Source organism: Hylobates moloch, unplaced genomic scaffold, assembly GCF_009828535.3.
Source record: "Hylobates moloch isolate HMO894 unplaced genomic scaffold, HMol_V3 SCAFFOLD_21, whole genome shotgun sequence".
Classification (NCBI taxonomy): Eukaryota; Metazoa; Chordata; class Mammalia; order Primates; family Hylobatidae; genus Hylobates; species Hylobates moloch.
In genome coordinates, this window is record NW_026652296.1 from 28,424,253 (window position 1) to 28,439,682 (window position 15,430).

Below are 15,430 nucleotides of genomic sequence, written 5' to 3' on the forward strand. Positions count from 1 at the left end.
GCAACCGGTGTCAATTTCAATAACTTTATTGGGACACGAGCAGCGGACAGGGAAAGCCGGCTGGCTGGGTCCGGGCGGGGCTCAGCTCGGTGCTGGCGCTTAGCGGGGGCCCAACACACCTCGGTCTCCTCACCCACCTAAGCGGGGAGAGTGGCGCACAACGTGGCCTGACTCCATCCTCTGGTATCTCGTGCCTCAGTTTCCCATCTGTAAATGGAACACACGCTATTTCAGCCGCCGTTCAACCTTTCCTAAAAGCTTTCACATCCATTATCTGACTGGTGTCTCAAACTGCTACTGAGATAACTCCCATTTAGGGTGCCCCCAGTGATTCAATACGAACACCTATAGGCATCCTTGTTGTATCTTTCCTGTCCTTCACCCAATCCAGTCAGTCACAACCGCCCCAGGCAAGGCCAGGCCACGCTCATCTCTAGCCTGCCTGAAATATCTGGTCTGTTTCCATTCTTTTGTCCAGCTCTGCCCGAATAATCCATTTTCCATAAGGTGGCCAGAGTAATTATTTAAAACAGATTATGCGGCCAGGTGCGGTGGCTCCCGCCTGTAATCTCAGCACTTTGGGAGGCTGAGGCAGGTGAATCACCTGAGGTCAAGAGTTCGAGACCAGCCTGGCCAACATGGCGAAACTCTGTCTCTAATAAAAATACAAAAAATTAGCCGGGCGTGGTGGCGCGTGCCTGTAGGCCCAGCTACTCGGGAGGCTGAGGCAGGAGAATCGCTTGAACCCAGGAGGTGGAGGTTGCAGTGAGAGAGATGGCACCACTGCACTCCAGCCTGGGTGACAAGAGTAAAACTCTGTCCAAATATAAAGATTAAAATAAATAAATAAATAAATAATAAAACAGATCATGACACTTTCTGGTTAATACTCGATTTAATGGAGTCTCATTGCTCTTAGAATCAAATATGAAGTCCTTATTACTTCCTGCAAAATTCGTTAAAACTCTATTCCAGCCACACTGGCCTAGAAGGGCAGGTTCCAACCCCCATGGAACTTACACCTGCTGTTCCCCACTAAATAGAAACTGCATAAGAGCAGTCTTTTATTTGTTCACTCTTGTATCCACCATGCCTGGAACCAAGCTTAGTCAATAGTAGGTGCTCAATAAATATGTGTTTCTCCTTGTATAAACGAATACCTGAGATGGTCTTCTTCATCTGCCCACCCCTACTTTTTGCCTGTTGTGGCAGATATTGCTACTTCCTCTCAAAAACGTTATTTCTTCTTGCTCCTGAACACACAACTAGACAGTATTTCCCAGCCTCCCTTACAGTTCAGACCAAGTTCTGGCCAATTAAATGTGATGTGTGCCATTCTCAGGCCTGGTCCATTAAAACTCCCACATAATTTGATTTACACTTTCTCTACAATGAAGAAGTTTATTTTTAAATAAAATAATAAAGGAAATACCAAAAGAGACTGCACCCAGCCTGTTTTGGTATTTCCTGAGGCTAATAATTGCCTCATTTTTTTCCCCACTTTCATTAGCTTTCTTTGCAGGTATTGTTAATTTTTTCCCATGTGGTTAATAAATTAGACAAAATAATCAGCAGTGATTTTTCCAGATGTGTAACGTAACGATTCAGCTAGGCATGGTGGCTCATGCCTGTAATCCCAGCACCTTGGGAGGCTGAGGCAGGCAGATTGCCCTGAGGTCAGGAGTTCAAGACCAGCCTGGCCAACATGGAGAAACCACATCTCTACTAAAAATACAAAAATTAGCCAGGAGTGGTGGCAGGCACCTGTAATCCCCACTACTTTGGAGGCTGAGGTAGGAGAATTGCTTGAACCTAGGAGGTGGAGGTTGCAGTGACCCGAAATAACCCTATTGCACTCTAGCTTGGGTGACAAGAGCAAACTCCATCTCACAAAAACAACAACAACTTAAAAAAAGAAATTCATGAGTTCTCTTTTGTTTTTTTCTCCTGAAGGCTTCAGCTCTGATCTGGACCAGTGCTCTCCAGGCCTACTGCACAGCTGTCATACTGAACTTTCCTATATCCTACGCCTGGTTGGGATTCCCTGTGCCCTGGACCTTGTGTCTCAAACTTCTGGATTGTGGATTTACTCTGTCATCTCTGTGCAGCACATCTTTCTGTATATTCCTGAGAAAGGTCACAAAGAAGCAAATATATTTAGTCCTTGTATGTCTAAATATGCCTTTATACTGTTTTCACACTTGATTAATAGTTTAGCAGGGTATAGAAATCTAGGCTGAAGGCCGGGCGCCATGGCTTATGCCTGTAATCCCAGCACTTTGGGAGATCAAGGCAGGCAGATCACCTGAGGTCAAGAGTTTGAGACCAGCCTGGCCAACATGCTGAAACCTTGTCTCTACTAAAAATACAAAAAAAAATTAGCTGGGCGTGGTGGCACATGCCTGTAGTCCCAGCTACTCGGGGAGGCTGAGGCAGGAGAATCGCTTGAACCCAGGAGGCAGAGGTTGCAGTAAGCCAAGATTGCACCACTGCACACTCCAGCCTGAGCGACAGAGGGAGCCTCCATCTCAAAAAAAAAAAAAAGAAATCTAGGCTGAAAATTATTTTCTCTCAGAATTTTTAAAGCATTGCGTTGTTGTTTCTAGTATCCAGATTTAAGACGTCTAATGCCATTCTTAATCCGGTTGCTTTATATGTGTCTTGTTCTTTTTTTATTTTTAATCTTTGAAAACTTTTAGGCTATCGTCTTTATCCATAATGTTGTATTTGATGATGATTCCCCTCAGTGAGGCTTTTCCTCACTTGTGTTAGCTGGGCCTTTTCAATCTGGAGACTTATATCCCTCTAATCTAGGAAATTTTCTTGTACTATTTTTTTGATAATTTTCTCCCCTCCTATTTTTTTTCCCCCCTGAAACAGTGTTTTGCTATGTTGCACAGGCTGGAATGCAGTGGCATGATCACGTCTCACTGCAGCCTCAAGTGATCCCGCCACCTCAGCCTCCCGAGTAGCTGGGACTACAGGTGTATACCACTACGCCTGAGTAATTTTTCTATTTTTTGTAGAAATGGGGTCTCACTGTGTTGCCCAGCTGGTCTCAAACTCCTGGGCTCAAGCAATCCCCCTGCCTCGGCCTCCCAAAATGTTGGGATTACAGGAATGAGCCACCAGACTTGGCTCTCCCCTCCATTTTTTTCTCTTTCTGGAATTTCTCTTAGTCAGAAGTTATACTTTCCAAACTGAGTTTCTAATTTTCTCTCTTTTTCTCTTATTGTCCCTCTTTTTGGCTCTTTTGTTCTACTCTGTGGGAGATTTCCATTCGTATCTTTATTTTTAGTGTCTATCTCTTCTATGGAAGAATCTGGGCTCAACTTTTAGTCATCAAATCAATATTCCCTGCAGACATTTGGGTCATAACTTCCTCCCCCTGTTAAGTCAGCTACTACTTCCCCTTCTGTCTCTGTTTTCTAAAAACTTGCTGAAATCCCTGGCCACTAATGTCTCCTTTTCATTCCTATTAATGTTCTGGGTTAATACATTTTTTATTCCTTATTGCCATATAGATGGGGTTCGAGGGAGAAAAAAATAAATACACGTCATCAATCCACTATGTTTAACTGGATGTCTTTACTGCTATTTAACAACAATGTATTGTGTTCTTCAAAACAGCTAAAAGGCCTGAAATGTACCCAACACATAGAAATGATAAATACTTGGGTGATAGATAACCTAAATACCCTGACTTTATCCTTACACATTCTATGCATGTAACAAAATTGCACATGTACCCCATAAATATGTACAAAAACTGTTTAAAATTTTTTTAAACAGGTAGGTAAAAGGTATGAACAGATAGTTCAGGGAAAAGGAATAGAAAATATTTCTTTTAAACATAGAAAAGGAAAGATACTTGTGCTTACTCATATTAAAGAAATGAAAAATAAAACAACTTTTTTTTTTTTTTTTTTGAGACAGAATCTTGCTCTGTTGCCCAGGCTGGAGTGCCGTGGCACAATCTCAGCTCACTGCAACCTCTACCTCCCGGGTTTAAGTGATTCTCATGCCTCAGCTTCCTGAGTAGCTGAGATTACAGACATGTGCCGCCATACCTGGCTCATTTTTGTATTTTTCAGTAGAGGCAGGGTTTTGCCATGTTGGCCAGGCTGGTCTCGAATTCCTGGCCTCAAGTGATCCGCCTGCCTCAGCCTCCCAAAGTGCTGGGATTACAGGCATGACCCATTCACTGCACCTGGCAGAAAAAAGAACTTTGGTAAGGCATTGTTGATGATGGTCTGGTCTTGGTTCTGTCCTTAGCAAGCTGAATAAAGCTGTGTATTGGAATGGGATTAGTAGTAGTAGCTGTACAGTGTAGGGTGACTAACTTGTTCTAGTTTGCACAGGTCTGTCCCTGTTTTAGCACCAAAGTTCCACGTCCCAAGAAACTCCTTAGTCCAGGCAAACTAGGATGAGTGGTCACCCTAGTATGATGGGGTAACTTCTATATTACTAAGTACGTTTCCACTCCCAGCATTTTCTTTCCATGCTGTGTCCTGTTTTCCATCTAACCGGGACTGTGAGGTATTTATTGCTCAGAAAAGAGTTATTTCAGTAGAAAAATAGAGAAAGGACTTTCTGAGCCCCAGAATCTTGGGGAGGAGACTCAGGGAATGAAAGAAGTTTTGAAAAGTCAGAGTAGGGCTTCCAAACCTCTCAATTCTGGAGATTTGCTCAGTTCAATGAAGGGGAGAGATGATGAGGATGTCACAAGAGGAAGGAGGCCAGTGGGGCTGGAAAAAAAGGGTCCTGGAGAGATCACATGGACCAGAGCAGAGATCATCCTTCCTACCTCCCCAAGAACAAACTCCAGCCTAGAAATGATCTAATTCCAGCGAGCACCATTGTGTCAGTTTATTATAATAATAGATATCATAAATAATAGAAACCAATTCTGATGGTAGCAGAAAAGGAATTTATTAGCAGGGTGGTAGGAAGGCCACAAAATCACCAGGAAGTTTCTAGAAGTGGCCAGGAATAAGGAAGGCGAGGCCACGTGGGACTGTGTACTACTGGACCTGTATGGTGAGAACACTGGTTGCCCTGCTTTCACCATGGTCACCTGGCCATGGGCACTATCTCAAGACCATTCTCACCTTCCCTCTCCATAAGGATTTCCCACAGTCTCAACCTCTGTAACCCAAGACTTAATTGGTCGATCCTTGATCACATGCCCATCTCCTACCTGCAGTGGAAGCTGTAAAGACAAACATCTGACCTTTTGGCTTCTGTGGTAGGAAGAAGACTGCCTTCCATTCACAAAGTAAGGAGTCCCCAGACATAGGGAGGGGGTTCTGTTGCTAAGCGGGAGGAAGAATCCCTTTATAACCAGACATCCCCTTTGCCAAGAAACTCCGTTAGCCCTCCTCCTCAATGTTACTCAGTGAGGACCCTCCTCCCCAGTGGCAGGCATGTCGCCCAGGGACCACCCAGCTGGAATTAAGCCCACTGTGTTATGAAACTTTGCTCAGTCCCCATCTGAGTTGTCCTGTGAGGATGCCCCATTTTAGTGGCTAAGATAACCCAAATCTTGTATGACAGAGAAAGGCACTAGATACCTTGCGACTGGGTGGCAGCAGGGGAGTGTGGGAAAGGACATGCTTGCATCTATCATGGATGGGGATGAATGGAGGCCAAACCAGGAGAAAGGTAAAACGTAGCCCAGTCACCCATGGATGGTTTTATTATGATCTCATCCAGGAAAAATAACTTCCGATGGACTCTCTACAAAGCTGACAAGTGGCAGATGGCCTGGCTCCCCATGCAAGGGTAAAATCACGATGTTTTCTTTCTTCTCTCACATTCGAGAGCAGCACTGTCCAACAGATCTTTCCACCGTGGTGGACATGCTCTATATCTGTGCTGTCCAATAAGGCAGCCAACAGCCACATGTGGCTATTGAGCACTTGAAATGAGTCTAGTGCTACTGAAAAACTGAATTGTATTTATTTAATTTTAATTAATTTATGCCTAAGCAGGCACATGCAGCTAGTGGTTATCATATTGGACAGTGCATCTCTGAGCTATGAAAATGACAAGCATGGACTGTGGGGTCCAGACAGTCAAAGGTTTGAATCCCAGCTCCATTCCTTATGTGTTAGCTGAGTGACCCAGTGCACATCGCTTGACCTCTCTGGGACTCACATTTCTCATATGCAAAGTGGAGCTAGAAATGCAACTGCTTAGGTTTGTTGTGAGGATTAACTAAAATACGGTCTGGGGCTGGGCACAGTGGCTCACGCCTGTAATTAGGGAGGCCAAGGCAGGTGGACTGCTTAAGCTTAGAAGTTTAAGATCAGCCTGGGCAACATGGCAAAACCCTGTGTCTACAAAAAATACAAAAATTAGCCGGTCATGGTGGTGCACACCTGTAGTCCCAGCTACTCAGGAGGTTGATATGGGAGGATTGCTTGAGCCCAGGAAGTTGAGGCTGCAATCAGCTGGGATCACACCACTGCACTCCAGCCTGGGCAACAGAACAAGATTCTGTCTCAAAAAAAAAAAAAAAAAAAAAAGATGCACTTAGTACGTTCTCCATGAATGGTGGCTGTCTTTCCTTTCTTTATCAGGGAGTCATGGTGTCCTCCAGCAAAGCAATCATTGTAAATGTGAGAAGTTGTGCTGGTGAGGGAGTTCAGTATTCCTGGAAATTTAATACCATTTGGGGAGGAGGGCTGAAGAGGGGTTGTATAAAAAGACTGCAAAGGGAACTATTTATTAGAATGCAAGGAGGTGACATCCCAGCGCCCCTTTCAGGAAGAAACAAGATGCAGGGCTTGGACTGAAGCCAAGCACCTGAGCTGTGCTTGATGCTTCTCACTTGGCAGAGTGCCCAGGTTCAGAATGGATGGAACTCTGGGACCTGAGGGAGGCTCTAAGGTCTGAGGATCAAGCTAATGGCTTCTAAATTCACATCTTTGATGTTTTCTGAAGAAAGCCAGACAGGAGTTGGCTGCTAATTGCTTCCTCCTCAGGCACTTAACTGGCTGTGTGACCTTGGGCAAGTGAGTTCACCCTCAGGACCTCGTTTCCCTGCCTGCTTCCCTCAGGGCTGCTATGAGGGTTCACCCAGGGAATGGGTGTGAAATGCTTTCCCAGCTGTAAGGCCCATACATAGTAATACTGAGATAAAGAAAACAATACTTTTTTTTTTTTTTTTTTTTTAGACAGAGTCTTGCTCTGTCGCCTAGGCTGGAGTGCAGCGTCATGGTCTCGGCTCACTGCAACTCCGTCTCCCAAGTTCAAGTGATTCTCCTGCCCCAGCCTCCCGAGTAGCTGAGATTACAGGCATGTGCCACCATGGCCAGCTAATTTTTTTTTTTTGTATTTTTAGTAGAGACGGGGTTTCACCATGGTGGTGAGCCTGGTCTCGAACTCCTTGACTTCAAATGATCCACCTGCCTCGGCCTCCCAAAATGCTGGGATTACAGGCATGAGCCACTGTGCCTGGCCAAGAAAACAGTGATATTAAAGTCTTAGAGCCAGGAGGAGGTCATAAAATCCCTTGACAGACCAAGACTACCACCCTAGGTCCCAGGACCAGGTTTTATGTTACTTATTTGTATCCTCTGTGCTTAGCACAGTGGCTGGTGCACTGCACACAGCACATTTATTTAAAAACATGTATTTGACAGGCGAGGTAATTCATGCTTGCAATCCCAGCATCCTGGGGGCCCAAGGTGGGAGGATCCCCTGACACCAGGAGTTTGAGACCAGCCTGGGCAATGTAGAGAGGCTTCATCCCTAAAAATTAAAATAAAAAAAATTGGCAGTCAGATGTGGTGGCTCACGCCTGTAATCCCAGCACTTTGGGAGGCCGAGGCGGGCGGATTATGAAGTCAGGAGATCAAGACCATCCTGGCTAACATGGTGAAACTCTGTCTCTACTAAAAATACAAAAAAATTAGCCGGGTGTGGTGGTGGGTGCCTAAAATCCCAGCTACTCGGGAGGCTAAGGCAGGAGAATCACTTGAACCCAGAAGGCGGAGGTTGCAGTGTGCCGAGATCGCGCCATTGCACTCCAGCCTGGGAGACAGAGCAAGACTCTGTCTCAAAAAAAAAAAAAAAAAAAAAAAAATTAGCTGGTGGTGCATACCTATAGTCCCAGCTATTTGGGAGGCTGAGGCAAGAGGATCCTTCGAGCCCAGGAGTTTGAGGCTGCAGTGAGCCAAGATCATGCCCCTACACTTTAGCCTGGGTGATGGAGTGAGACCCTGTCTCAAAAACAAACAAAAAAATATACATTATCAACATTTACTTCTCAAATTAGCAGATTTTTTTTTTTTAAGCATCATACTTGACTGGGCTCAGTTGTTCACACCTATAATCCCAGCACTTTAGAAGGCCAAGACAGGAGGATTGCTTGAGCCCAGCAGTTTGAGAGCAGCCTGGATAACATAGTGAGTCCCCAATCTCTACAACAAAATTTAAAAATTATCCAGGTGTGGTGGCACATGCCTGTAGTCTCAGCTACTGGGGAGGCTAAGGCAGGATGATTGCTGGAGCCCAGGAGGTTGAGGCTGCAGTGAGCCATGATTGTGCCACTGCACTCCAGCCTGGGTGACAGAGTGAGACCTTGGCTTAAAAAAGAGAGAGAGAAAAAAAGCATCATACACAATGTTGGCAAGGAGCACTTTCATCCCATTGCTGATGGTATTGAGAAATTGCCACAAATTGTAAGAAAATAAATCATGGCCGGGCACAGTGGCTCGCACCTGTAATCCCAGCACTTTGGGAGGCTGAGGTGGGCAGATCACGAGGTCAGGAGACCAAGACCATCCTGGCTAACACGGTGAAACCCCGTCTCTACTAAAAATACAAAAAAATTAGCCGGGCATGGTGGCGGGCGCCCGTTGTCCTAGCTACTCGGGAGGCTGAGGCAGGAGAATGGCATGAACCTGGGAGGCGGAGCTTGCAGTGAGTCGAGATTGCGCCACTGCACTCCAGCCTGGGCGACAAAGCGAAACTCCGTCTCAAATAAATAAATAAATTAATTAAATAATCATGATGACTAAAAAGCATTTGAGTCAGCCCATTCCATTTCTAGGAATCAATTTTGAGAAAATAATGAGATATACTCACAAAGATTTAGGCACAAGCTTGTTCACCTCAGCTTCATTTGCAGCAGGGAAATATTATGTCCGATATTAGAGGAATGGAGAGAATAAACTAAGAGATGTCAGTAAGGAGAAATATTATGCTGCCATTGAAAATAATATTTTTCAGCTGGGCGTGGTGTCTCACACCTGTAATCCCAGCACTTCGGGAGGCCGAGGCGGGCGGATCACAAGGTCAAGAGACCGAGAGCATGCTGGCCAACATGGTGAAAACCCATCTCTACAAAAATATAAAAATTAGCTGGGCATGGTGGTGCACACCTGTAGTCCCAGCTACTTGGGAATCTGAGGCAGGAGAATCACTTGAACCTGGGAGGCAGAGGTTGCAGTGAGCCGAGATCACACCACTGCACTCCAGCCTAGCAACAGAGCAAGACTCTGTCTAGAAAGAAAGAGAGAGAGAGAGAGAGAGAGAGGAAGGAAGGAAGGAAGGAAGGAAGGAAGGAAGGAAGGAAGGAAGGAAGGAAGGAAGGAAGGAAATGATATTTTTCAACAGCATCCAATGATATGGGGAAATGCTTATGAAGATATAAGAAAGTGAAAGGATACCTATACCCATTAGGAAAAATTTTTAACTGCTCTATGGTGGTCTTCAAGAAAGTTTCTTACACAATCAACATAATTAAAAAGGCAACAACACACAGAATGGGAGAAAACAGTTGCAATTCATATATTAAGGGGTTAATATCCAGGTTCTATAAAGAACTCTGGCCTGGTGCGGTGGCTCATGCCTGTAATCCCAGCACTTTGGGAAGGGGATAGATTACCTGAGGTTAGGAGTTTGAGACCACCCTGGCCAACATGGTGAAACTCTATCTCTACTAATAATACAAAAACTAGCTGGGCATGGTGGCACATGCCTGTAATCCCAGCTAAATGGGAGGCTGAGGCAGGAGAATCGCTTGAACCCAGGAGGCAGAGGTTGCAGTGAGCCAAGATCATGCCCAGCAACAAGAGCAAAACTCTGTCTCCAAAAAATAAAAATAACTCCTACAACTCAACAACAAACATAAACAACACAATTAAAAAATGGACAAAAGCTGGGCGCGGTGGCTCACACCTGTAATCTCAATACTTTTAGAAGCCAAGGCAGGAGGATGGCATGAGACCAGGAATTCAAGGCAGCCTGAGCAACGTGTTAAGACTCTCTCTACAAAAAAAAACAAGGAAAAAAAATTAGCCTGGCATGGAGGCTGAGGTATAATGATCATTTGATCCTGAGGGGTCAAGGCTGCAGTGAGCCAGGATTGCAACACTGTGCTCCAGCCTGGGTGACAGAGTAAGTCTGTTCCAAAAAAAATAAAGAATAAAAAATGGGCGAAGGACTTGAATAGACATTTCTCCAAAGAAGCTATAGAAATGGCAGTGCTCACGCCTGTAATCCCAGCACTTTGGGAGGCCAAGGCGGGGGGATCAGCTGAGGTCAGTGGTTTGAGACCAGCCTGACCAACATGGTGAAACCCTACATCTACCAAAATGGTGGCAGGCGCCTGTAATCCCAGCTACTTGGGGGGCTGAGGCAAGAGAATCACTTGAACCTAGGAGGTGGAGGTTGCTGTCAGCAGAGATCGTGCCACTGCACTTCCAGCCTGGGCAACAAGAGTGAAGCTCCGTCTCAAAAAAAAGAAATGGCAAAAAAACACATGAAAAGATATCCAAAATCACTAATTATGGAAATGCAAATCAAACCACAATGAGCTACCCCCTCGAACCCATTAGATGATTATCATAAAAAATAAAAATAAAAAAACAGGAAATACGTGTTGGCAAGGATGGAGAAATTGGAAACCTTGTGTGCTGTTGGTGGAAATGTAAAATGGTAGAGGTGCTGAAGTGTTAGTTCCTCAAAAAACTAAAAGTAGATTTTCATATGATCCAGCAATTCCACTTTAAATACCCAACAGAATTGAAAGCAGGGTCTCAAAGAGATCTTTGTATACCCACCCATGTTCATAGCAGCATTATTCCCAATAGCCAAAAGGTAGAAGCAACCCACTGTCCCTCAACAGGTAAATGGATAATAAAATGTAGTATAAACATAAAATAGAATATTGTTCAACTTCAAAAGGGAATGAGATTCTGACACGTGCTACAACATGGATGAATCTTGAGGGTATTATGTTAAATAAACCAGTCACAGGCCGGGCGCGGTGGGTCATGCCTGTAATCCCAGCACTTTGGGAGGCCCAGGCAGGCAGATCACTTGAGGTCAGGAGTTCAAGACCAGCCTGGCCAACATGGTGAAATACTGTCTCTACTAAAAATACAAAAATTAGCCAGGGGCCGGGTGCGGTGGCTCACGCTTGTAATCTCAGCACTTTGGGAGGCCGAGGTGGGCGGATCACGAGGTCAGGAGATCGAGACCACGGTGAAACCCCGTGTCTACTAAAAATACAAAAAATTAGCCGGGCATGGTGGCGGGCGCCTGTAGTCCCAGCTACTCAGAGAGGCTGAGGCAGGAGAATGGCGTGAACCCGGGAGGCGGAGCTTGCAGTGAGCCGAGATTGCGCCACTGCACTCTAGCCTGGGCATCAGAGCGAAGACTCCGTCTCAAAAAAAAAAAAAAAAAATTAGCCAGGTGTGATGGTGTGCACCTGTAACCCCAGCTACTCGTGAGGCTGAGGCAGGAGAATCGCTTAAACCTGGGAGGCGAAGGTTGCAGTGAGCTGAGATCACACCATTGCACTCCAGCCTGGGTGACAGAGCGAGACTCCATTTCAAAAAAAAAAAAAAAAAAGGCCAGGCAAGGTGGCTCATGTCCGTAATCCCAGCACTTTGGGAGGCCCAGGCAGGTGGATCACGAGGTCAGGAGTTCGAGACCAGTCTGGCTACCATGGTGAAATCCCATCTCTACTAAAAACACAAAAATTAGCTGGGCGTGGTGGCAGGCACCTGTAATCCCAGCTACTCAGGAGGTTGAGGCAGGAGAATCACTTGAACCCGGGAGGCGGAGGTTGCAGTGAGCCGAGATCACGCCATTGCACTCCAGCCTGGGTGACAGGAAGAGACTCTGTCTCAAAAAAAAAATATATATATATATATATGTAAACAAATACACAAACCAGTCACAAAAGGACAAACACAGCATGATTTCACCTGTATGAAGTATTTAGAGTAGTCAAATTCATGGAGACAGAAAATAGAGTGGTAGTTGCTAGGGGCTGGGGAGAGAAAACGGGAAATTGTTTAATGGAGAGAGAGTTTCAGTTTTGGAAGATGAAAAGAGCTCTGAGGATTGGCTGCACAAACATGTAAACGTGCTTAACACTACTGAACCGTACACTAAAAGAGGGCTAATATGGTATGTTTTACATGTATTTTACCACAATTTTATTTTTTATTTTAATTTTTTTGAGACAGGGTCTAGCTCTGTCACCCAGGCTGGAGTGCAGTGAGTGGCACAATCACCGCTCACTGCAGCCTCAACCTTCAGGGATCAAGCGATCCTCCCACCTCAGCCTCCTGAGTAGCTGGGACTGCAGGCATGTGCCACCATGTTCAGCTAATTTTTTATCTTTGTATGTTGCCCAGGCTGGTCTTGAATTCCTGGGCTCAAGCGATCCTCCTATCTCGGCCTCCTAAAGTGTTGAGATTACAAGCTTGAATCACAGTGCCCAGCCCTTATGCAATTTTAAAAAAGAAAAGAGGCCGGGCACAGTGGCTCATGCCTGTAATCGCAGCACTTTGGGAGGCCAAGGCAGGTGGATTACTTGAGGTCAGGAGTTTGAGACCAGCTTGGCCAACATGGTGAAACCCTGTCTCTACTAAAAATACAAAAATTAGCCTGGTATGGTGGCGGGCACCTGTAATTTAGCTACTCAGGAGGCTGAGACAGGAGAATCGCTTGAACCTGGCAGAGCAGAGGTTGCAGTGAGCCAAGATTGCACCACTGCACTCCAGCCTGGGCGAAAGAGCAAAACTCCATCTCAATAAAAAGGAAAAGAAAAGAAAGAAAGAAGCAGCCTATTTTCATCCTATTCCATCGCCATCCTCAGCAATTTTTTTTTTGTCCTCGTACTTGTTATCTTGTTGTTGCAAGATGGCTGCTAGACCTCACACTCACACCAGCGTCTTGGACAGAAAGATGCAGGAACAGAGGTTCTGTCTTAATGAGGCTCTTTTTTTCTATCTATGTAGGGGAGTCCCCCCAAACTTACCATTCATGTTTCATTGGCCAGAATTGGACCACTTGCATACCCCCAGCACTGTCCGATAAAACTTTCTGTAGTGATGGAAATGTCCTATATCTGTGTTGTCCAAAATGGTAGCCACTAGTCATGGATGGCGTTTGTTTGTTTGTTTTTGTTTTTGCTTTTGTTTTTTTTGAAACAAAGTCTCGCTCTTGTTGCTGAGGCTGGAGTGCAACGGCATGATCTTGGCTCACTGCAACGGCATGATCTTGGCTCACTGCAACCTCCGCCTCCTGGGTCCAAGCAATTCTCCTGCCTCAGCTTCCCAAGTAGCTAGGATTACAGTCGCCTGTCACCATGCCTGGTGAATTTTTGTACTTTTAGTAGAGACAGGGTTTCACCATGTTGGCAAGACTGGTCTCGAACTCCTGACCTCATGATCTGCCAGCCTCGGCCTCCCAAAGTGCTGGGATTACAGGCATGAGCCAGCACGCCCGGTCATGGATGGCTTTTAAACACTTAAAATGTGGCTAGTGCAGCAGAAAAGCTGCATTTTAAATTTTATTTAATTTTAATCAACATTAGTTTAAAAAGCCATTGGTGTGGGCAATGACAACCATATTAGACAATGCAGCAATCCAGTCTAGAAGGGGAATCAGATTACCATGACTGGTCTAGACCAGCCATAATTCATCTCCTGGCACAGGTTAAATCTTCTCTAAGATTAAGGCAACTCCACGACTACCTAAAAACAAAATTAGAGTTCTGCTGGGCAAGGTGGCTCATGCCTGTAATCCTAGAACTTTGGGAGGCTGAAGTGGGAGGATTGCTTGAGCCCACGAGTTTGAGACCAGCATGGAAAACAAAGCAAGATCCTATCTCTACAAAAAATTTTAAAATCAGCTGAGTGTGGTGGCTCACGCTTGTAGTCCCTGCTATGCAGGAGGCTGAGGTGGGAGGATCACCTGAGCTCAGGAGGTTGAGGCTGTAGTGAGCCGTGATCACGCCTCCGCACTCCAGCCTGGGAAACAGTGAGACCCTGTCTCAAAAAAAAAAAAAAAAAAAATTGGAGTTCTGTAAACAGGGAGAAGGGAGAGTGTGTATTGAGTAGGCAATCAATAGCATCTGCTACAGGTATGTTACTGTAGTTTTTTTATGATCACACATTTGACCTAATAGGAAGTACGTGTGCATGTGTGTTGGCACAGAGAAAACTAGAGGGAAATACATCAAATATTTGCAATGGTCATTATCTTTGGGTATTCAGATTATAGTTGATTCTTATTTTCCTCTTAACAGCTTTTCCTATTTTCTAAATTGTATATAGTAATCAGGAATCATGTTTATTGTTAAAGCAGCTGTTGTGGTCTTTTTTTTTTTTTTTTTTTTTGAGACAGAGTCTCATTCTGTCACCTAGGCTGGAGTGCAGTGGTGCAATCTCGGCTCACTGCACCCTCTGCCTTCCAGGTTCAAGGGATTCTCGTGTCTCAGCCTCCCAAGCAGCTGGGATTACAGGCATGCACCGCCACGCCCGGCTAATTTTTCTATTTTTAGTAGAGATGTGGTTTTGCCATGTTGGCCAGGCTGGCCTCGAACTCCTGGCCTCAAGTGATCCTTCCGCCTCGGCCTCCCAAAGTGCTGGGATTACAAGTGTGAGCCACCACGCCTGGCCTGTTTGTGGTCTTAATGAAGGCCACCATTCTCAACTCCACCATTTGGACATGGTGACTATCACCCTGTAATGGTCACCACCCTGAAAGTCAAGCAGGTCCATCAGAATATGGTCACTTACCCTCTCCTTCTCTGAGAAGCAAGGCCATTTCCTGTGCCTTGGGCACATGACTCAGGCTCTGCACAAAACTGGCATCTGACACAGGGGTGGCCAATCCATCAGGAAACATTTACTGAAACAATTGCGGGAAGGACATTGCTTTAGGAGGTATGTGACCCCTTAAAGTGGTTAAGATGTAGAGTTTGCACTGGGCTAGAACCCTGGAAGTGTGGAGAATATTGACTATATAAAGTCAATGTGGACTTGGACAAGTCGCTTTCTCTCTCTAAGCCTCAGTTTCTTCATCCAAAAATGGGCGTGACTCCTGCTGGATGACCTCGCAGAATTTCTGTGAGAATTTATAATCAAGCGCTACAGTGAAATGCTCCAGTATTTAA

The 15,430-nt window shown here is 45.3% G+C and overlaps 1 protein-coding gene across 2 annotated transcripts in view; it reads right to left on the reverse strand.

Annotated features, from left to right (window-relative positions):
- Positions 1-94: 94 nt before the first annotated feature.
- POFUT1 (protein O-fucosyltransferase 1) overlaps positions 95-15,430 on the reverse strand; it is a 71,459-nt gene continuing 56,123 nt past the window's right edge. Inside the window, exon 7 of one of the 2 annotated variants that reach the window (XM_058432708.1) lies at positions 95-207. In XM_058432708.1, the coding sequence (XP_058288691.1) occupies positions 196-207 (12 nt within the window). In that variant the 3' untranslated portion in view covers positions 95-195. Of the gene's footprint in view, positions 208-3,588; positions 4,211-15,430 lie in introns of those variants that run through there. The other variant, XM_058432709.1, reaches the window with a different exon arrangement.